The sequence below is a fragment of the Schistocerca nitens genome, chromosome 5 (genome assembly GCF_023898315.1).
Source record: "Schistocerca nitens isolate TAMUIC-IGC-003100 chromosome 5, iqSchNite1.1, whole genome shotgun sequence".
Taxonomy (NCBI): domain Eukaryota; kingdom Metazoa; phylum Arthropoda; class Insecta; order Orthoptera; family Acrididae; genus Schistocerca; species Schistocerca nitens.
In genome coordinates, this window is record NC_064618.1 from 169,726,707 (window position 1) to 169,749,264 (window position 22,558).

Sequence of the window (22,558 nt, forward strand, 5' to 3'; positions counted from 1 at the left end):
GGAGCTCTGCGGGGCTGCGTTCTCCCATTGCTGTGATCTGGTATGCCATCAGGAAAAACATCAATGCCTCCTCTGCAGGAAATTCGTGCATATATTTTTTCATCTGCGTCTTAAATGTGCGCACCATGCACTTGGCTTCCCCACTCGATTGTGGATGAAAGGCGGGAGAGCAAATGTGCCGAGTACTGAAGCGTCTACAAAAATCCTGGAAGGTCTGCGAATTAAACTGAGGTCCATTGTCCGAGACCAGGGTGACTGGCAGACCTTCCACAGAAAAGATTTTTGCTAGTGCCTGGATTGCAACTTCTGAAGTGATGGAGGAGCAGTGAACCACATATGGGAATCGGGAATAAGCATCAATGACAATGAGCCAAAAGCCACTGAGAAACGGGCCCGCAAAATCTATGTGAACACGTTCCCGTGCCTGGGTTGCAGGTGGCCATGAAGAGAACGCTGACCTGGGAGATGCCTGTTGCCTCACACACTGGGAACAGCCGGCCACCAAGTGCCCAATATCTCTGTCAATACCGGGCCAGTACACATGTCTGCGAGCCAACGGGAAACACCTCAGTGCCCCTCATGTAATAACGTGAGGACTTCCCTTCGCAAACTTGCAGGAACAACCACGTGAGGAGCTGTTTCATCGGTAGCCAAAAGGAGAACTTCTTCCAAGACGGAGAGGCGGCCTCGTAGAACAAAATAATTACGAAGAGGGTCCGAGGCCCGGCCTGGAGGTCAGGATGACCACCCCTGCTGAATGAGGCGAACTACTTGCCGGAGAACCGGGTCAGCTGCCGTTTCCCTGGCGACTCTAGAACTAGTGATCGGGAAGCCATCAACCGCTTGGCGGGACACCACATCTAAATGAAAACACATAATCTCCTCTCGATCGAACTTAGGATCCGGGCCCACCGGAAGACGGGAAAGAGCGTCTGCGTTGGCATGCTGTCCGGTAGGGCGAAAATGAATGCCATAATGGTACTTAGAGAGGAACAAGGCCCAGCGCTGTAGTCTGTGGGCCGCCCTATCCGGAATCTGAGAGGTGGGGCCAAATAACTATATTAACGGCTTATGGTCAGTGATTAACTGAAACTTCGTGCCATACAAGAAAGGGTGAAACTTGGTAACAGCGTAGACAATGGCCAAAGCCCCTTTTTCCACCTGGGAGTAATGGGCCTGCGCGGGACTAAGAGTTATAGACGCAAACGCCAGTGGCTGCTCGGAACCATCCGCGTTGCGATGGGCCAGGACTGCCCCCACCCCATACTGCGAAGCATCTGCAGCCAGAACCAGCGGCTTATGGGGGTCAAAAGTAGCCAAACAAGGTGCAGACGTGAGGAGGCCCTTCAACGAGGTGAACGCTCGCTCGCATGCAGGCGACCAATCAAAAGGAACACCCTTGCGCAGAAGGCAGTACAGGGGGCGGGCTATGGTGGAAGCCCTGGGAATGAACTGGTGGTAATAGGCAATCTTGCCTAAAAAAGAGTTTCTGAAGAAGAGGATTTGCTAAAGTCGAGTATAGATTTAAGTGTCAAAGTATTTTCTGAAAGTATTGGTATGGAGTGTATGTAGTAACACAGTTCACATTTTCCGTCGCACTTCACATAGCGTAGACCGGGAACTGTCTCCTAGGCATGCCCGATGTGAACTGACTGGGCACGGCCCATGCTGCCTGAGTTGTTGTTGTTCCGCCGGCAGAGGTCACGTCCGAACTCTCGTGTGCCCTCTGGTGGACGGGACTCTACTTGCGGCAACTACAGTCCGTGACGCGCCGTGCCGATGTGCGCCTCCCGCGATCTTTCTGGTGGCTACTGCAGTGTAGCCATGTATGGAAGTGAAACATGGATGATAAATAGTTTAGACAAGAAGTGAATACAAGCTTTCGAAATGTGGTGCTACAGAAGAATGCTGAAGATTAGATGAATATATCATGTAACTAATGAGGAGGTACTGAATAGAATTGGGGAGAAGAGGAGTTTGTGGCACAACCTAAGTAGAAGAAGGGATCGGTTGGTAGGACATATCCTGAGGCATCAAGGGATCACCAATTTAGTACTGGAGGGCAGCGTGGAGGGTAAATATCATAGAGGGAGGCCAAGAGATAAATACGCTAAGCAGATTCAGAAGGATGTAGGTTGCAGTAGGTACTTCAGGATGAAGAAGCTAGCACAGGATAACGTAGCATGGAGAGCTGCACCAAACCGGTCGCTGGACTGAAGACAAAAACAACACCGCATGTAAACAGGATCCACTCTTGTAAAATGATGTATAGAGTTGTCTGCACACAAAAAGTATTGCATGTTGGTGAGTCCTTTTGAGAGAGAAGGAAACTGTGTGTCATTAGACAGTGCACTATTTGGGAGCCTATTAATAAACCATTGTTCTTCTGAGTGCCTGGAAAGCATCCTACCATTGCCAATTGAGCATTTTACTGGCCACATCCCATCAGCCCTGCTTGGTATAAGCAACGGATAAGTTGCTGAATCCTCAGGAAACTGGCATTGAGGAAGAAAAAATCATTAGTATATCTCACCTGCTCAAGTGATTTCAAGATTGAATGTACTTGCATTTATTACACAATGAAATATCAGTTGCATTTTAACTGCCATATAGGAAAAAATTCACTTGCTATCAATGTGCTGTGAATAAATGGGGGACATAGTTTAAGTGGATGTCAGAATATGATCAAGATTTTGCAATGCTGAAAAAGCAGCTTCCATCAGCACCCTTCCTTGCAATCTACACATTGACTGAAAGCGTGGTCTTAGTAAACGAAGTTTTGACATGCAGGTTGTTCAGAACATCATTAACAAATGCCTGCCAGGAGCAGAAAAATTTAAATGACTCAGAAGAGAGAAGGAACTTCTGAAATCAGTAGGGTTGAACAAGATCTACAGATCATTGCACCCCTTACTTGGTTTAATAATTTGTTTGCCTATCATCATTGAAGAAATGATACCATGCTAGCAGCAAAAAAACGTATTTCAAGGAAGACACAAAAACTTTCTGAAATGTGTTAGAAGTTTAATAGAGGTGCAAAATTTTCATGATAGCACTAAAATAGAGTTTTGCATTATATTACAGCATTAATCAAATAAATAGCTTTTTAGACTACTTAATTATGTTAGATATACTGTATTGCTGATACTATTCTCTTTTAATTTTTGTGGGTACTCATCAGTGAAAGTGTCTTGCACAATATCTTGGTTTTTACAGTTCTTATACTGAGGAAAATGCATCTATCTAAATCATATTCGGAATTATAGCTTCACACATGTTGAATACAGCCTCATAGAGGTTATTTACCAGCTGCTAATACAGACATTCTCACAAACAGATGCACATTAAGTCCAGGTTGTGCCAGATTGTCATCATCATAGGTTGAATGCTATGTTAGAAATAACCATGTTGAGCTTGAGCCATCAATTATGCAGACAAGAAGACACCAAATAATATTCAAATAGTCATTTCTATTATATCTAAGAAGCCATAACAGGAGTTCAATGTATGTGGCATATAAAGAGTAGCAGTTTCTTATACACAAGCATTCGGTTGAGATTCTTCTGCATACCCAGATAAGCTAACTATATAATTCTTCAGGCTTTCCCGACAATCTGATGACATGTTGAATAATTGGGATCTCTGCCGGATGTTTGCGTCGTTCTCGCATGATATTTCGATAGTGTAACTTGCTGTCTTCTTCAGGTGCTACCCGAGAATAGACTTTGGGAGGATGGAGTCCAGAATTTATGCCTGGATGGTGCTGGGCACTCGGTAATCAGTCCGCACTGCGTTGAGTGTTCTGTTCATGGTCCGTGCTCAGCAGGCGCGACTCCAATGGTCCTCTCTGGCCACTGGTGTTCCGACTGTCATCCGCATCTGGTTCGGCAGTCCTCTGGGGTTGTGGTCGTCATCTGAGATATGTCAAATCTGACCTGTAATGTCTGGTGCTCTGTCTTCTCATGGCTGTTTTCTCGGTCTGCACTTCCAATAAGATCAACTGAGTCATTCCGTGGCACTTGTGTGAAGAGAGAGACCATGTCGAAACTGGCCATGATGTCAGAGTCCACAATGTGTTGATGCCTCTTCCGTTGTCCTCCAAGTTCTGAATGTGGTGTGCACATCTACCCACATGTGGTGCCAGCAACTTCTTCAGATATTTTGCAGTCGGGTGCTGATATTGCTAACAATAGGTCGAAGTGGAACCCCATTTTTGTGAACTTTGGGGAGTCCATAAAGTATGGATTGTATGGCTGCTTTGGTACAAAGCTTCTTGATGACTTGTTCAGGCAGGCCCGTCTCCTTCAGCAGAGCCCTGGTCTTTTTGTCCACTTTATCAATCCTCCAGAAGTTGTTGAACCTTTCTGTCATACTCTGTCTTATTCAGGCATGTACTAACTTCGAAGTTATTCCTAGATGGAGATCAATTTTATCAGCAAATGGAAGATGCTAGTGGTGGCCAACCTATTTATGGAAATGTTTGAAGAAGAGGTACTTACATCAGACACATATCAACCCAATTGCTTTTTCAGGTATGTGGATGATACCTTTGTCATCTGGCTCCATGATAGGGAGAAGCTAGATGATTTTATGGAACATCTGAATTCACACCACCCGAATATAAAATTCACAATGGAACTGAAGAAGGATGGACAATCCCATTCCTGTATCTAATAGTAAAGAGGAAGGCAGATGGCCAATTTGGGCATAGTGTGTACACAAGCCTACTCACACTGACTTATATCTGCAAGCTGATAGCTGCACCATCTGGCATAGAATAACAGAGTGCTCAAAACTCTTAGTCCACAGGGCACATTCTCTGTCAGATCCCAACAGCTTGGCGACAGAAATAGAACACTTACAATTGGTGTTCAGCAAAAATAGGTTCTAGAATGAAGGCTTTCACAATCAAATGACATAGCTGCTGGTAAACCTTTCGGGATGTGAGGTCATGATCCAGCGGAGGAGCACCTCTCAGGATGCCCAGCACCGTCCTGTCAGGAAAGAAGAGTTTCCTGGAGCACAAACCCACATCCAGAGAGGTTTACCAGCAGCTAAAAATGCGTTTTCCTCTAGAGACATCAAGAAGGCCCTTCGACCTACCAGTCAACCACAGGATCCAGACAAGGAATCAAAAGAGGCAAAGAAGATGGCATAGTTGGCATATGCTGGACTGATCTCTGCCAAGATCAGCAGAATTCTCATGAAACATGACATCAAGAGCATATTTTGCCCACCCACTAAAACTGGGATAATGTGGGGGAATATAAAGGATGACCCAGGCCTATGCAAGTTAGGTATCTACAACATCAAAGGCCAATGAAGGATGTCATACATCGGCCAGACCAACAGGATTGTGGGCGTCAGGTGTAAAGAATACCAGCGGCACATCAGACTCAGAAAGGCAACAAAATCAGCCATAGCAGAACACTGTCTAGAACTTGGTCACTCAATGAACTACAATGACAACAAGATTATCACACAAAATGCAAGATACTGGAACAGTGCCATAAAAGAATCCACTGAGATAAAGGTCATAGAGAATCTCATCAACCATGACACTGGATACCAGCTCAGCATTGCCTAGGATCCGGCTCCTGAGTTTCTGAAAACTCAACGTAGGACACTTCGAGATTTCGCAAGAAACATAGTGCAGACTGAAAAAACAGCCATGAGACAGAGCACACACATTACAGGTTGGATTTGAAACACCTCAGATAACGACCACAGCCTGAGAGGATGGCTGAGCTGATCGCTAATGGCAGTCAGAACACCGGTGACCAGAGAAGACTATTGGAGTCACACCTGGCAGGTGCGGATCACAGACGGAGCACTCGATGCGGCGCAGACTGCTTACAGAGCACCCAGCACCATCCAGGCATAAATAGTGGACTTGATCAACCCAAGGACATTCTCAGGTAGCACCCAAAGAAGACTGCAAGTCCAGGAGGGTGCAGTGTTGAGTGCCATTTTTAATCCAATTACAGCATCCAATCCAAGGTGACCTCAACCCATGTGATTGTCGACATACTTTCTCAACTTCCCATTGGTACCAATATGGATTCTGACTTACAAGAAGGGTCTGTTTCCAGACTGTCTCACTTTTCAATTACTGATACCTACACCACATAGAAGTAGCCAAAGATCTGCTCCCAAACAAGATTCCATTATAAATCGTATGAGTATAGTCCCAATATATTTTATCCTCAACCGAACTGACTGCAAAACTGCAGTATTACCCTCTAATATCATCAAACACTAATCAGTGATGTTGTGCTTTACAGTGCTGAACATACAGAGCACAGAGGGCTCATCTCTTCCACTTTGCCCCTCTCACTTCCCATGTGGGTATTAATGCTGCTTCCCCATGCTTATGTGGTATAACAGGATGAAAGCCCTGGTTAGGCACCAGGCATACGGACCAAGGATTGATGCCGAGTTCGAATATCTCCTCAGGACATGTCTGTAGTGGCCAACGCAACAGGCGGTGCCCGACAGCCATCCTTACTATGGTCCACCCATAACAGACTACACCTTAGCTCAGACCCATTTCTCAAAACAATGCAGTTTGGCACAGTGAAAGGGGTGTGCCTGACTGTCAAGATCATCATGGACAAGTGCCCGTTGCAACACCAGGTATATTCCTGCAGCTTACATGAGGATTAGTATGGCTTGGTCACATCAACTGCTTCAAAGTCACTGAAGCTCCCTTGCTGGATTATAAAGATGACAAAACATGGCACACACCTTTCTGGTTGACAACTCACAGTTGGTCAGGAGCGACTTTTACTGCAGTTACACTACACAGTAGGAATGAGAACTAACATATGTCCTTTTATGGTAGAGGGATGCAAGAGGATACTGCATCTCAGTAATACTTTAAGGACAAAACAACAGAGTCACTAGTCATCGTGGGTACATTCCATCTTCAGAAGCCACTTCACGGGCCATCAACAGTACACATTACTTGACCAGCACACACTTGTGGTAAGATCCCACGACCAAATACCTATGCACGGGCCATTATACTCTTTACATGTAATAAACACTCACCTACTATATTTTGCAGGCATTTGAATTCCTGGATATTACTTGGTGTCTTGCTGCTTGCATAACTGATGGCAATTAACTATGGACTCAGACTCAACATGCCTATTTTTAATGCAGTGTTCAGACTATGACGATAATTTGGTAAAACTTGGACTTTGTGTGTATCTATTTGCGTGAATGTCTGCATTAGCACCTGGCAAGTAATCTCTGTGGGGGTCCATTCAACACTTGTGACACTGTAATTCACAAAATTATCTAGACACATGTATTTTCCTCAGTCTGAGAACTGTAAAAACAAGAGTACCCCCACAATAATTAAAATAGAACATTATTTACAGTACAGCATATCTAACATAAGTAAGTCTTCTGAAAAGCCTTTTCTTTGGTTAATGCTGTAATAGAATGCAACACATTGTTTTAATGCTACGATGAAAATTTTGTACCTTTATGAAGCATTTAAGAAAGCTTTTTTTTGTTTTTTGTTGCTTACAAAGTATAATTTCTTTAATGACACTATTGTAAACAAAATGTTAAGCCAAGTAATGGTTGCACTGGTCCCTGAATCTTGTTCACACCCCCTGATTTCAGATCTTCTATCCCTATTTTCATTCAGTTAACTCTTTCTCCTCCACATTTGCAATAAACGAAAGCTTGATAGTCCTGAATCATTGTTCTCTACACTAGTTCTTCGATCTCAGGATGGGTATACGATACATACTTCAGAAGTGAGTTTATAGAAATTAAACTACTTAGTGTGCCCCACATGTGATTTTATTTTTTAATAGTGTTGTGAACAAGGATTTCAAAGAACTATCATGCTGTGAATAATTAATATCTACACACACACACACACACACACACACACACACACACACACACACACAGAGAGAGAGAGAGAGAGAGAGAGAGAGAGAGAGAGAGTGAGTATTCCTTATTACACTGAACTTAGCATACTTAACCAGTGTGAATAGTTTGGGCACCTTTGTAAGCGTACAGCCCTCTCATTTTGTCCTCCTGTTTTCTCCATATGAGAACATCATCTTCTTCAATGAATGGCAACCAATCAGATCGTACTGCAAATGGGAGCGCACAGATTTGAGATATTCAGTCAGTATGATAGGACTTTAAGCAAATAAATTATGAATTGTTGCGAAAAATTATAAATATTTTAATAAAAATGTATATGACCAAAATCTGTATAATTAGTAAGCAAATCTGCATTCAAACTGACAATCATTAAATGCAAATAATTGTCTGAAACTTCTAGCAATCATATGTTTGTTCTTCACAGCCAGAAATTAAAACTATGATGGGAGATACAGGAGATGAAAAAAAATGTGGAAAAATTTTTAAAAAAAATCTAAGATAATCAATGACAGGAAGAGTAATAATGTAAAAAAAGGAAGTGGAATTGAATGCTCTACACAAAAAAAATAGGACTGAGTGTGCTATGAAAGTACTGGGAAACAGAAAAAGTGGAAAATTGAGAGGAGAATGAATGTGTTATATTGGTATGAGGGTGGTTCAAATAAAAACCTTAAAAGCTTCATAAAATTTTGAAAAGTTGTGTGATGGGGTTGGTAGGTGACAGTATTGTTCTTTGAGATTCAGAAAGTGACCAACAGTTGACAAAGTGATGCTACAGTGCCGGGAAGGCAGCAGCATCCACAATGAGATGGCTAACCCACAGTGATCTGTGATGCATTTTTTGTGTGGTGAAGGTGTCCAACCAACTGAAATTCATTGCAGAATGACAATGCAGTATGGTGATTTGTGTTTGTTGCTGTAGCGAGTGTACAAATGGTGTAACTCCTGTGGAGGATTCCCCAAGAACAGTGCAGGCTCACTGCTTAGCGGCAGATGAGAACATTGCATTAGTAAAGGAGAACCGAAGCATAACACTGATTGAAATAGTTACAGTTTTTAAGATTAGTATCGGTTCAGTGCAGAATATTGTTTACAATGCACTGTACTTCAATAAGGTGTCTCCAAGATGGATGAAACATCAATGGACTGCCGAATTGACAGACAGTTGTGTTGCTATCAGTGAAGAACTTCTGTATCATTTCCACCTCAAAGGTCACAAATTTTTGAAAAAATTGTTACAGGTGATGATACTTGGGTCAAGCAAGGAATGATGCTACATCCCATTGCCATAAGCAAAAAAATTCCACATTCAACCATCTGATGGGAAAGTCATACTGATTCTGGTTTGGGATGCAAGTGGAGTAATTTTGCAGCATTACATGGATAGAAGAGTGGTGGTAACCAGGACTACTTATTCAGACATGCTGAAAAATCAACTCTGCCATGCAGCCTGGAGTAAACGACAAAGACTTCTGACTTCAGGTGTGTTGCTACTGCACGACAATGCCCAACTGAATACAGCCCATAAGACAGTTGAGACTATTCACGAAATTAAATTTGAATGTCCAGTACGTCCTCCTCATTCACTAGACCTCACTCCTAGTCACTTTCATCTGTTCAGTGCACTCAAAGAAGCACTGGGAGGAAACATTTGAGAAGTGATGAAGAGGTGAAAACTGTGGTGCATGACTGGCTACACAAATGACCAAAAGAATTCCTCCATCCTGGTATCTACACACTTCCAAAGCAGTGAAATATGTATATTCAATGTCAGAGAGACTATGTCACAAATGATATGCACAATTTTTGTTTATTGTTATATTGAAAAATATTATAGCATTTTTAAAGTTTCCATTTGACTCACCCTGGTAAATACTGTATATCAGCCACAAATGAAACAGTTAGTGAAGGCGGAACAGTAAAATTGCAATGAGGAATAGGAATAACAAAAAGTACACACATACGGTTATTATCAGAGGAAGGGAAAAGAAAAGAAGAGAAAAATGGGAGAAGGAAAGCATACCATGGGGAACAATAGATTACAAAAAGATAATGAAAGGAGAATGTGTAGATGCATGGGAAACAGCTGTAAAAGCAGTGACAGAGATACATTTGGAACAATATAATTATTGCATCAGTGGATATATTGAAGTGGAGTGTAAGCAGCTGCTCAGGGCAGAACAAGAGGAGATAAATAACAGTGGCTTCTGGTATTTCAAATTATGTATAACTCATCTTTTGTGGAGTTATGTAGTAATGAGAACCGTCTTCAGGTCATCACATATTTTTAATTTATGAAAAAATTACAGCCTCTCTGTTTCAAGATCGGAAAGTATTCATGATGAAAGCATCCTTTTATTACATGGTGCTTCAATACAGTTTTGAAGCACTAAACACCTCAACTGAGTGGAGAGAATCTGAAGGAACTTAGATTAGGTCATTACTCGCTATTACATAGTATGGGTCTGGGCCAATGTAGTAATGGAGAAAATGACAATGCGCATCACATATTCAGGCACTCAAAAATTTTGGAATATATCTACATATAAGAGTTAAAGAATATGTGTTTTATTTTTTTTATTATTTTTTTAAATTTTTTATTTATTTATTTATTTATTTATTTATTTTAAGATTTGAGTACTTCTGCTGTTGTAATTCTTTTTAGGATTGCATGACAGAGTGGCCACTGGGACCCATACAAAAATACACTGGTGTCCAAAATTAAAGCAACAAACTGCTATTTCCACCTTCTGTGTCTAATTCATGATATACTCATACACACCGTAACAGATGTTGTTACGCCACAATCACTGTGTACACAATGTGCAGAATGGCCCAGAGAAGACGTCTTCAGACTCTCTGCTATGGTGAGCCATATGAAGAATGGAAGCAGGGGAGTCGCAAACTGATGTGACCTGATAGCTTAATGTGAATTATTCTGTTGTTTATAATAGAGGGAAACATTCCACGTGGGAAAAATATATCTAAAAACAAAGATGATGTGACTTACCGAACGAAAGTGCTGGCAGGTCGATAGACACACAAACAAACACAAACATACACACGAAATTCAAGCTTTCGCAACAAACGGTAGCTTCATCAGGAAAGAGGGAAGGAGAGGGAAAGACGATAGGATGTGGGTTTTAAGGGAGAGGGTAAGGAGTCATTCCAATCCCGGGAGTGGAAAGGTAAGTCTTCCCCCTAAGGTAAGTCTTTCCGCTCCCCCTAAGGTAAGTCTTCCCCCTAAGGTAAGTCTTTCCGCTCCCGGGATTGGAATGACTCCTTACCCTCTCCCTTAAAACCCACATCCTTTCGTCTTTCCCTCTCCTTCCCTCTTTCCTGATGAAGCAACTGTTTGTTGCGAAAGCTTGAATTTCGTGTGTATGTTTGTGTTTGTTTGTGTGTCTATCGACCTGCCAGCACTTTCGTTCGGTAAGTCACATCATCTTTGTTTTTAGATATATTATTCTGTTGTTTCTCGGATAGGGCGGCAGTTTATAGAGACCGAAACTGTATCCCGGAGACCAGGACAGGACTGACCACATGTGACACCAGAAAGAGTGGATCTTTATTTGGCTGTAAGGGCACGACAGTACTGCCTTCATAGTGCACTGCAACTGACATCTGACCTCGCAGCATCCCCTGGACATGTTGTATTGAGGCAAACAGAGTACAGAAGGCTTCAGCAGAGCTGCGTTTACTGTTGGAGACCTGCTGTCTGTTTATCTGAGGCGTGTATTCCCAGAAGGGAACATCTAGAGTGAAGCCGTCAACAAGCCACCTTGATGGTCAAATGGTGGGCCAATGTTCCTTTAACAGATGAGTCCTGATTTAGCCTGAGGAGTGATTCTCAACAGATTCACACCTGGAGGGCATGTAGAACATGATTTTGGGACCCAAACATTGCAGAAAGAGACTGATATCGAGGATTATCCCTAATGGTGAGGGTAGCGATTATATTGACCATTTGAACACCTCTTCATCAAATTGTATGCATGAATCAGCAAGATTTAACTGCTGTCAGGTACTGTGAGGAGATATTGGGGTCTCATGCACAGTTGTTGCGAGGTGCTGTGGGCCCAGACTTGGTATTGATGGATGATAATGCTCAACCTCTTAGAAAACGGGTGGTTGATGTTTTTTTGGAAATGGAAGATATTGCACACATGGCATGGGCTGCTCACTCTCCCGATTTGAATCCCATAGAGCATGTCTGGGATGCACTAGGGAGGCAGGTTGCATCATGTCAGCATCCACCAACCACTCTCCAAGACTTGTGAGCAGCTATGCAGGAAGAGTGGGCATTATTGCTTCAATATGAGAATGATGACATCATTGTCAGGCCTGAATTGGTGCCAAAGGTGGTCACACATTAACCAGTTGTCAGAATACGTGTGCAAATCCATTAAGTTGGAAAAAACAATATGCACATTGCAGTGGATTACATTCTGAATTCTTTACATTGTTTCTACTTTATTATCACCTATTTATACTGTTTTGTGGTAAAATAAAGCAACCTTAATTTTGGACACCACTGTAGTTACAGAGTATCACAGCAAAGAAATTACATTAAAATAAACTCACCAGCAAAACACAGTACTAATAAAATAGCAAAATACTTAAATATGTAAGTGCACCAAAAACTGCTCAAAAATATGTAAAGAGATGTGAAAATAATTGTAAAACATGTTTGTTATAGTCATCTAGCATACCACATCAACTGCTCCTTCCCATCACCTTGGGGAGTAGCTGGGAGCAGACATAAACACGTAATCGCTATTTCACACCTTATTTAACTTAAGAGGGCAGACCTCACTCTGACCATGGGATGCTGACTCACCAGTAAACTGGTGCATTGGTTCAAAATGTGGCGTAATGATGATAATAATGTGTCTATGTCACATGCAGCACACAACTGTAGGTTCTCAAGACATCATATATGATATATGTGGCTAGGAACAGAGCAAATACAGTGTAGTCCTCCCCCCCCCCCCCCTGCACTCTCCACAATCCCCTGCCATCAGTTAAATCTTCAAATAAATGCATTGCTAATGTATGAAGTTATAAAACTCCGTTTCTTAAATTAATCCTGAAGTATTGCTTGTCTTAGACTTTGGGAGACTGGGCCTTCTGGAAGTCCACAGAGGCAGACAGCTCTGCCCTTGGGCATGATCTGGAATCCAGCTCACACAAAATGCCATTAAGTTTGGTTACTCCCTGATTCCAAATGTCTTTGTGATGTTTGGGGAATCAGAGAATGCCATTTCCACAAGTGTGCTCTTAACAAAGTGGAAAAATGGCGACTGTGAATAAGACAAGAACCAATATGTATACCACATCGTCATAAGGAGTTACCACTGAATTGGTTAGTGGTGGCTCATCAGGAAAGAGGTCAAGTATGCTGCAGGTTCTGCAGACACTTATGGCCAGCCATATCCCTTCATGGTGAACAGCATCTATGATCTTCACACATGTAGGTGTTACTGATCCATACACATGGCACACACATTCCACCTGGGATCAAACAAAAGCCTTGTAAGAGGTTGGGATCCTCACCTTTTCCCTTAGGCTCATAATGGAGCCCCTCAGCTGGGAAAAAAAGGAATGAATATGTTTCAAGCATGACAGAAATCAAAACACACAGATTTCTCTGTTGAGAACTGATAATCAGTGTTCTGTGACCTTTGTTCTGACCTATCAGTCATCATCTCCAACTGGTATAATGCTGTTACAAAAGTAAAGGTGGAGCAAAAATAAGGATATTATTAACATATACCTACGAGTGAATTAATGTTACTGATAGCAATAACAACAGCATCGATTGCAGTGCTGAGGACACTGCATAGAGAGACATAATTTTTGTGTTCGAATTGGTCTAACAGAACTCTGCTCCATTTCTCCAAATGTCATATTAGGGAAACACTATAGGATTTATGCCTCAGGTGATATTGTAGGCCTTCTCAAGATTGAAAAAGACAACAGTGGGGTGGTGTGTGTGTGTGTGTGTGTGTGTGTGTGTGTGTGTGAGAGAGAGTGAGTGAGAATGTGTGTGTGTAAGAGTGTGTGTGTGTATGTGTGTGTGTGTGTGTGTGTGTGTTGTGTAGTAAGGATTGTTGAGTAAGCACGCCAAACAGTCATGTTTCTTGTTACAAGGTATTCTCCGAATCAAATACTGAAAACAACTTGATAAACCACAAAAAGCAATGGTTCACCATCTGCCCCAGGGTCTTAGGTAAACAGCTACTTACGACAACATTACTATTCCCACTCAGGCAAGTCTGGTCCTTCCTGGTTTGACAAGGGATATTAGTATTGCATCCTTTCAAAAGTTGGAAACGGCTTCAGAGTCTCAAATTTGATTGAACAGGGTGAGGAGGATTTCTTCAGCTATCTCTGTTGGTGCCGCAATGGGTTTTGTCATGACTGGCCATTGTGAAACAGTCTTATCAATGCTGAATGCTGAAAGCTGAACTCAGCACCCACAACACCCCGTTTGAGTGACAACTTGCTGGTGATGGAAAGCTGAACACACTGGAATTTAGGAATTCACACCATTATTTCCTTTTTCTCTCCTTACTAACTCAGCAGCATCTGGTCTTTTTGTCCTGAAAGACTGCAAGGTTACCTCTAGTTGGTCAGCATTTAAATCACTGCACAGCCTCAAGAGGTAAGACTGTATATTCATTTGAAGACTACAGTTGTTTATTATGGATTATCCTATTGGAAGGGGTATGTCCTTACTTTCTTCAGATCTAGTTCGCCTTACCCAATCGGGTATACAGGGACCTTCAGTTTGATATGGAATCCAGACTACAGTGCAGCTTAGTATATTTCACATATAAAAATTACAGGGTTTAGCATCTCAAATTCAGCAAAAGATGAAATTGTGATTGTGAAAAAATTAGTAAAATATTAAGATCTGGATCAATCCAAAGCAATTCACAAGAAGGTTACAATGCACATGACACATTTTGAGGGGCTCTCCCACATGGTAAAATGTACAAGAATCTTTCAAAAATGTTAATACTTTAACAACATAAAAAACTGTAAATGGTCAGACTAAACAGTTTCATCTTTCTTTACATTTTCTGCTGGCAATGTTGAAACCCACATGTTAAATTTTATTCTGTAGATCTTCTTTTTCCATTGGCTGGAACAACCTCTTAATATTGCCTATTCTTCTGTGTGTTCATTGGGTGCCAGTACAGCAATAAACACCTCCGGTAAACATGCAGAAAACATGCAAAGTAAGATAGTTGTGACAGCCAATTGAAGAAGATGTATAGGAGGAAATGATTGTATAGGTTTCAATGGTACCAGTAGAAAACTGTTTAGTCAGATTGTATTACTGTCTTTTTTGCATTGTTAAAGCACTAACCTTTTCTTTTTAAGATCCTCATATATCTTCCATAAAGATGAAAACCTGCTCTTGAAACCCATTGCATGACTCGTGATCTTATCACAAAATGTAGGCAGATGAGCCAAATTTTATTAACAGAAGCAATAAGAGACGGACAAAATCTTATGACCAACTGAGGATTGAACCTCTGGATTTGTAGAATGACAAATCATGCAACAGCCACATGCCTCTTACAATAGCAGAGTGGCACTTACCATTTCAAGGTAGGTCAGGTCTGCAGACTTTGGAATGGACGTATAATGGTCTGGTGGAGCAATTCATATGTTCCCGGACCCTCTTTGAACAACCAAATGCAACCAAATGTCTGTACAATTTCCAGCTGGCTTCACTGACAATCCATTTTTGTGGCTTCCTTTGAGTAATACTCTGTCTGTTAGCTGTTCAAATGCCAGGAAAGGACACACTAGTGCAAATTGGTGATCACTTCTGACTGAACAGAGTCAGTGAGGGCTGGAGAATATATTAAGAGACTGGTGATGAAGAAAAACTCCTCAGTAGTGCAGAAGTGAGCCTTCGGCCTCATGTTCAGAATACAGAATTCATAAGTTTCTCAACATAACCTGGGAGCATGGGGTTGCAAAGCACCATAACACCTTGTGCTTTAAAATCCCTGCAAAGGTGAAATGAAAGTAGAGCTTTTGTGATGAGGTTGATAAGAGTCTTGTAATTTAGATCATCATTAGGGAACAAGTATAGAGAACATATGTTTCCCTTTGCAGAGCATACACAATTACAGAAGCTACTCAGAAGCTAGTGTTGAGAGGAAGAGGCAAGGATGATACTCATAATATGATACTATAGTTCAACCGTCTTCAACTCTCTCCCTACTGTCATCATTCTGTGACTAATGGTGAAATCCATTAGCATTGTGTCACATACAAGAGTTGTTGCCTAATCAACTACAACTTAATGAATCACTTTCACAGGCAATTACAATCAGAAAACTGTTTCCCACAATACCTGAAGCTGCCCTGCATACAAAGAAACCCTCTGGATTCGACCAGTCTCGGGCAATTTGGACTATCTTGAACTGTATCCGAACGGGCCATGAACAATGTGCAGACACACTCTACAAGAGCGGCAAATCACCACCACTGTGTGACTGTGGTGCATAATGACAGACAGTTGCTCATGTTGTATCGACATGTCCCACACGTACCTACAAGGGTCCTTTTGAAGATTTCTTCACAGCGACGAGTGATGTTATAAAATACATAAATGACCTTCATATCCATCCATAGCTGTTGTTATTTTTATTATTTTATGCTGGAGAGCTGTGCTTAAATATTGATGTGTAGTAATTTGTAATCTTTGTACATGTATTGCCATGCTGTAAATAAAACAATCAGGACAATACTTTCTTCACCCATTCTAGTAGCAGTATTAAGTTAACAGTCACAGCTCACGGGGAAAAAAAGAAAAAAAAAAAACATGATAAAGTGGTTTAAGTATTGTGTGGTAGCATTTCGTGTATTCAAAATTATCAGGTACAAGTAGGTTAATTGGAGCCATATTCTACTTCCTAGAATACCAATGTCGTCTCACAGAGACATGAAGTGTCTGCCCAACACAAGTAAAAGAAACAACATCCGCAGTCTTAACAGCCTAACAATGCAAAGAAAACTGTACAAAGAAAAGTAGTATGTTGACAAAGACAGTGGTAATACGACAGGAGGAAGACCTCAAACAACAATTTGTAAAATATGGCACCTGTCATATGTTCATAAGGTATAATGTTGAATAAGTGAAGAGGGAATGAAAAAGCTGTTCAGACACACTGCAATGACAGTGGAAACAAAATATGTTTTGTGAGTTCTGTATTTTAGGAAAAATTGGTTAGAAAACTACGGAGTACTGTTTTCAATGAGCCATTTTTTTTTATTTGGCTCCAATTTCCACATTTATAAACACATTTTTTGTGTCTAAGGTAATCAGAGTGACTCCATTTATTTGCAAACACTGTACCATATTTTGCTGTAATGAAAATCTTGGATATTTCAACTCTGACAAAAGAGATCAATGTAGTAAATATGGTGGAAATATGAATTTCTTAGAAGCCTCTCAATTTTCATATTCCATCATCAGTAGTTTCTCTTTCTGCCTTATTCCCTTGCAGCAGGTAACAACCAACAACGATTAAATAGAAAAAAATCCTTTCAAAAAAACTGTTGAGTACTCAAAAAGAGAGATGGATGGTCCAGTACTTATTTGCAGGAGGTGCAATTCCTCAAACATCTGGTAGAAAAGTCATAAAAAGATATAAGTCCACTAAGCTTTCAGAACAACAGATTCCCTCTTCAGAGAGGGGGAAAAATAATGACTGGAACAAATTGATAGGGAGGGGAGAGAGTGGGGAGGGGGTAAGGGAGGTCATTTACTATGAGCAACACATATTTATGAAGAGGAAATCAGACAAAAATGAAGTACTGCATGCAATTCTAGAATACTGTTCCAGTGTTTGGAGTACTTATCAACTTGACATGACAACAAACATTGAACAATTTCAGAAACATGCATCAAATTGACATGACAACAGACATTGAGCAATTTTGGAGACATGGCACTAGAATCATAACAGGTCGGTATAACTCTGTAACAACATGAGCCTAGGGAGATGGGCTTGAGGGAGGAGGAGGAGGAAATTATTGTCTAATGTCCCATTGACATTGAGGTCATTAGAAGTAGAGCACAAACTCTGATTAGGGAAGTATGCAGAAGGAAAGTCTCTGTGCCCTTTTGAAGGAATCATCCAGGCATTTGCCTTAAGCAATTAAGGGAACTCACAGAAAACCTAAATCAGGATGGCCAGATGCAGGTTTGAACCACTGTTCTACCAAAAGCGAGTCCAGTGTGCTAACCACTGTGCTACTCTGCTCAGTATGGGCTCGATGTCATAGAGCAGGCCACTTACAATAATATGCTGACCTAGTGTTGTGCCCTGGTACTCACCGAGCACTGGCATCCGCCTGCTGGTCGGTGGCAATACAGATACCATAAACGGTGATACTTTGACATGTGGCATATGTGACTTCTGTAGCAGCAACACCACAAAAAATCCATTCTGGTGGAAATAAATACTAGCTGCCTAGCCAGGCTGGGCACTTTTAAAGCAGAAAGCCATCTAGTCATCAACTAGAATAGTATCAGCATCCACCATGAGGACACTGCTGCTCTACTGTCATCTTGACAGGACCACCAAAGGGGTTCAGAAGCAACCTGATGGGCCGAGGGTCGAACCGAAGCCCTTCTAGTCACCAAGCCACTGGGGTGCTTGCCAGTGCCAGTTGCCATCATCCAGCTGCCAGTCTATCTGGACATCTGTGATCGTCACTTGCCACGGTGAAGCAGCCATCAGCATGCCGGACTCAGTGGGTTGCATCAGCTCACCAAATCAACCCTTATGTTACTCAGCACCCTATGGTTGGGACAGTTGAGTATGCAAGATCATGCCACACATGGGCCACGTTTAGTGTAGCAATGGGTGGAGTCCTCTACAATGCTTTGCTACTGCGAATTGTGTGTCAAGACCCACCTTCTAGCACTGCTGATGTGGGACTGAGTTGAATTCTGAACTACTGGGTGTAATACAGGAATTATACAACTACCAAGTGGCTTCTGACTCATCCTGACCTACCAGCTTTCACCAGAGCATACCCACACTCTCAACAACCCATACCAAAGTAAACAGAAATTCTTGGGGAACTTAAAAGAGGTAACACTGAAAAAAGGGCAACATAGTTCTTGGAAAAGCCTATTGTATAAATTTACAGAAACTGCGTTTGAAGATGACTGTGCGACCACTGCGCTACTACCAAAATATATACCATGTAATCATCACAAGTAAAACATAAGAGAGATTAGGATGGGTACAAAGGTATATGAACAGTCATTTTTTTCCTCACTCAGTACATGAAAATGAAAGGAAAGAAAATTGATAACACTGTATGATGTACCATCCACCATACACGGTGCAGTGGCTTGCAGAGTATTTATGTCTGTAGATGAAAATGAAGGAAAATATGTCAATGAGAGCGGCAAGTCAAAAATGGTATGCTAGTAAGTGTAAGGAAATCTACACATTGAGCGCTCAGAATACCCCTGCGTGCCTTGGGGCAAAAATTTCCACTGACAACTGCTTTATATTGTTGCTGTTCAGATACGATATGAGAGAAGGATAGAGTAGGAAGTAAAGATGAATTTAAAAGGAAAATGAGAAAATGGCACATGGATAGGCTAATACAAATAAATGACAATTAAGACAAGAGAAACAGGTGTGTACTTATCAGAATATTTCTCTCTTTCTGAATTTGACAATATTAGGAATATAAATGAAGATGAAAAATACATCTCAAATGGATAAGTTATCTTATGGGTCAGTATATAGCTTTTCTCTTGTTCAAATTACTGGTTAAATCATGATAAAAGCAATCAAAAAACAACAGCCTTCTCCAGCACTCACGTAAACTCTATAGTGGCCATAGTGGCTACTCTTGGCAGCACTGAGACAGTAAAATGTATAAGGGCATATTTTACCGAATTTGTACATAACAACACACTGGTATTTGAGCCCAACAGAGGCATTATACACATAGTAACAAGTACAGGATAATGTCTGTGCAGCACTGACAGGATATTTTAATTTCCTACTTCAGAAGTGATTCAGTGGAAAAGAAACAAATAACCACTAAGAATGTAAACGCCACCTGTGAAAGCTTGCACTGTATAACTTCCACATGTCGTTTGCACTATTACACAAACATACACAGTGTAAACAGCACTTGGAAGTTCTGTCATATACAACAGAAACAGCAGTAATCAGCAAAATAGACAACAACCCTCTATGCATTGCTCACACAGGGCTCATGTGGACAAGATTAGATTAATTACAACAAGCACAGAGGCATTTAAACATTCATTCTTCCCACACTACATAATGAATGGAATGGGAAGCAACCCTAATAATTGGTACAATTAGGGCTACCCTCTGCCATGTACTTCGCAGTGGTTTTCTGAGTACAGATGTATATATAGCGATGTATAAAATTCACAGATGCACATTTCTGGCGTAACATTTCAGCAAAGGTTCTTACGTAACAACTGACACTCTGATGGTCAATCTATGACTTGAAAATTTACATTTATGAAATACAAAAACCCAGTACAGAGGAGACTCAATTACCCAGACATCAGTTATACAGATTCGCAGTTATGCAGATTGACAACCGTGGGCAAATATCCTTGTAGTTTAGTCTGCATGTGCGCCGATATGTCATGCTGGTGCTACCCGCCCGTACCCTACGCTATTTCTGCACCGAGCGTTTCATTATTATTTGAATATAAACAATGTAAGAAGAGATAGATTGCTACTTACCATAAAGATAACACCCTAAGTTGCAGACAGGCACAATTAAAAGACAATTATACATACGTTTTTGGCCTCAGCCTTTGTCGGAAAAAGAGAAACACACACCATTCACTCTGGCAGCTCTGGCTGGAATGTACATGTGGCATTCTGGCCAGAGCTGATGGAGTTGGCAGTCATGTATGCATGAAGTGTGCTCAATTGTGTGGGTGAATGGTGTGTGTTTCTCTCTTTCTGCCACAGGCTGAGGCTGAAAGCTTGTGTGCGAGTGTTATGTTTATGGTAAGCAACACTCTATCTTTTGTTACATTGTTTATATTCTTACCTGGAGCTCCATTGTTTCATTAGTGTTTGATACATACAGTGCACATTTCATTATTGTTTGAGTTTGATAGTTGCCAATTGCTACAACATTGTGAACTGCCGCACCTGTGTTTACAAATATCAAAGCGTGAAAGAGTGGTGTTATAAAGTAAAGATAAAATTAAAATTATTGATTCATTAAGAAAAGTAGAATGATGTCTTAAAGTTAACCAATAAGTATGGCGTAGGTACTTCTTTGTCAAGTGATATTTAAAAGAATACTTGTTCAGTTTTGACAATACAACGAAAAGGATAGCTGCTACTCACCATATAGCGAAGATGCTGAGTCGTAGAAAGGCACAACAAAACGTCTGCCGGAAAGTTAGCTTTCGGCCAACAGGCCTTTGTCAACACTAGACAAAACACACACACACACACACACACACACACACACACACACACACACACACACACACACACACACACACCATGCAAACGCAACTAACACACACATGACCACAGTCTCTGGCAGCTGAAGCCTGGCTCCAGCTGCCAGAGACCGTGGTCGTGTGTGTGTGTGTGTGTGTGTGTGTGTGTGTCCTTGAGTTTCCACAGTTTGATGGAAAAACAGATTTTTGGAAGAAATTGGGCATTGTGGGTTTTCACAAAAAACAATCACCTGATATTAAAAATTAACAGTAGAAAGACAACTGCATGACAATCAATTTAAAAGATAACCATATGCAGGTGACAAAATTTATCTTTCTCGTCTTAACAATACAAAAATCGGTTTACTTCATAAATTCAGTTATCCAAATTTTTGGTTATCTGAATGACTTACAACAACAATTAGTCCAGTTAACACAGTCTCCACTGTATAGGGATTTTATTATTATAATTTATCTTCAAAATGTAATACTTTTACAGAACATTCAATCTTCATTAATCTTTAGTGGCTCCTAGAGTGCCCTGAGGTAATTGTATGTTCAGCTAATCACTCTGTAGCTTAGTAGAACATTCATCTTGCTTAATAAAGCATTGGTAGTATTCCTCAAATTGTTAGTATCCAGTATTTAATCACCTGTCTCAAAACTTACTGAGCAACAACTTTTGGACACTCTCAAAACTAATTCAAAGTATATTATCAGTTTAAGACTTTATAATCTACAACTGCCTCCAAGACAGTTGCAGATTTTTTTCCTTTACAACAGTAGGGACGGCTGAGGTATTGCAAAATGCATTTTGTTGCCTGAAATTCACTGCATCAAAATACATTTGTTATCATTACTAGCTCTATGGCATGAGGCAAATACCAATGGGGCTGACACTGAGCAGCACACTATGAAATCTCTACCATGCTTATCCCCATGACAACATAAATATGTAAGAGCCCAGTAGCATTTTAACCACACACTGTTCCTTCCTCCACCTCCACCAAACAATGATGCTTACTAGCTACAGTAAAGAATAATCAGTTAATATTTGATCCACTTGTGTAATTTCGGCTGCAGAGTGAATTAGACTTGTATTCGAGAGAACTGTATGTATTGTATTTG

General features: G+C 41.1%; 1 protein-coding gene across 3 annotated transcripts in view; it reads right to left on the reverse strand.

Annotated features, from left to right (window-relative positions):
* LOC126259160 (stAR-related lipid transfer protein 7, mitochondrial) overlaps positions 1 to 22,558 on the reverse strand; it is a 120,111-nt gene that overhangs the window by 61,813 nt on the left and 35,740 nt on the right. For 2 of the 3 annotated variants that reach the window (XM_049955711.1, XM_049955713.1), the window contains exon 3: positions 8,031 to 8,123. The exons of the other annotated variant lie outside the window; for it this stretch is intronic. In XM_049955711.1, coding sequence (XP_049811668.1) covers positions 8,031 to 8,123 — 93 coding nt within the window. The remainder of the gene's footprint in view (positions 1 to 8,030; positions 8,124 to 22,558) is intronic. 3 annotated transcript variants of the gene reach the window in all.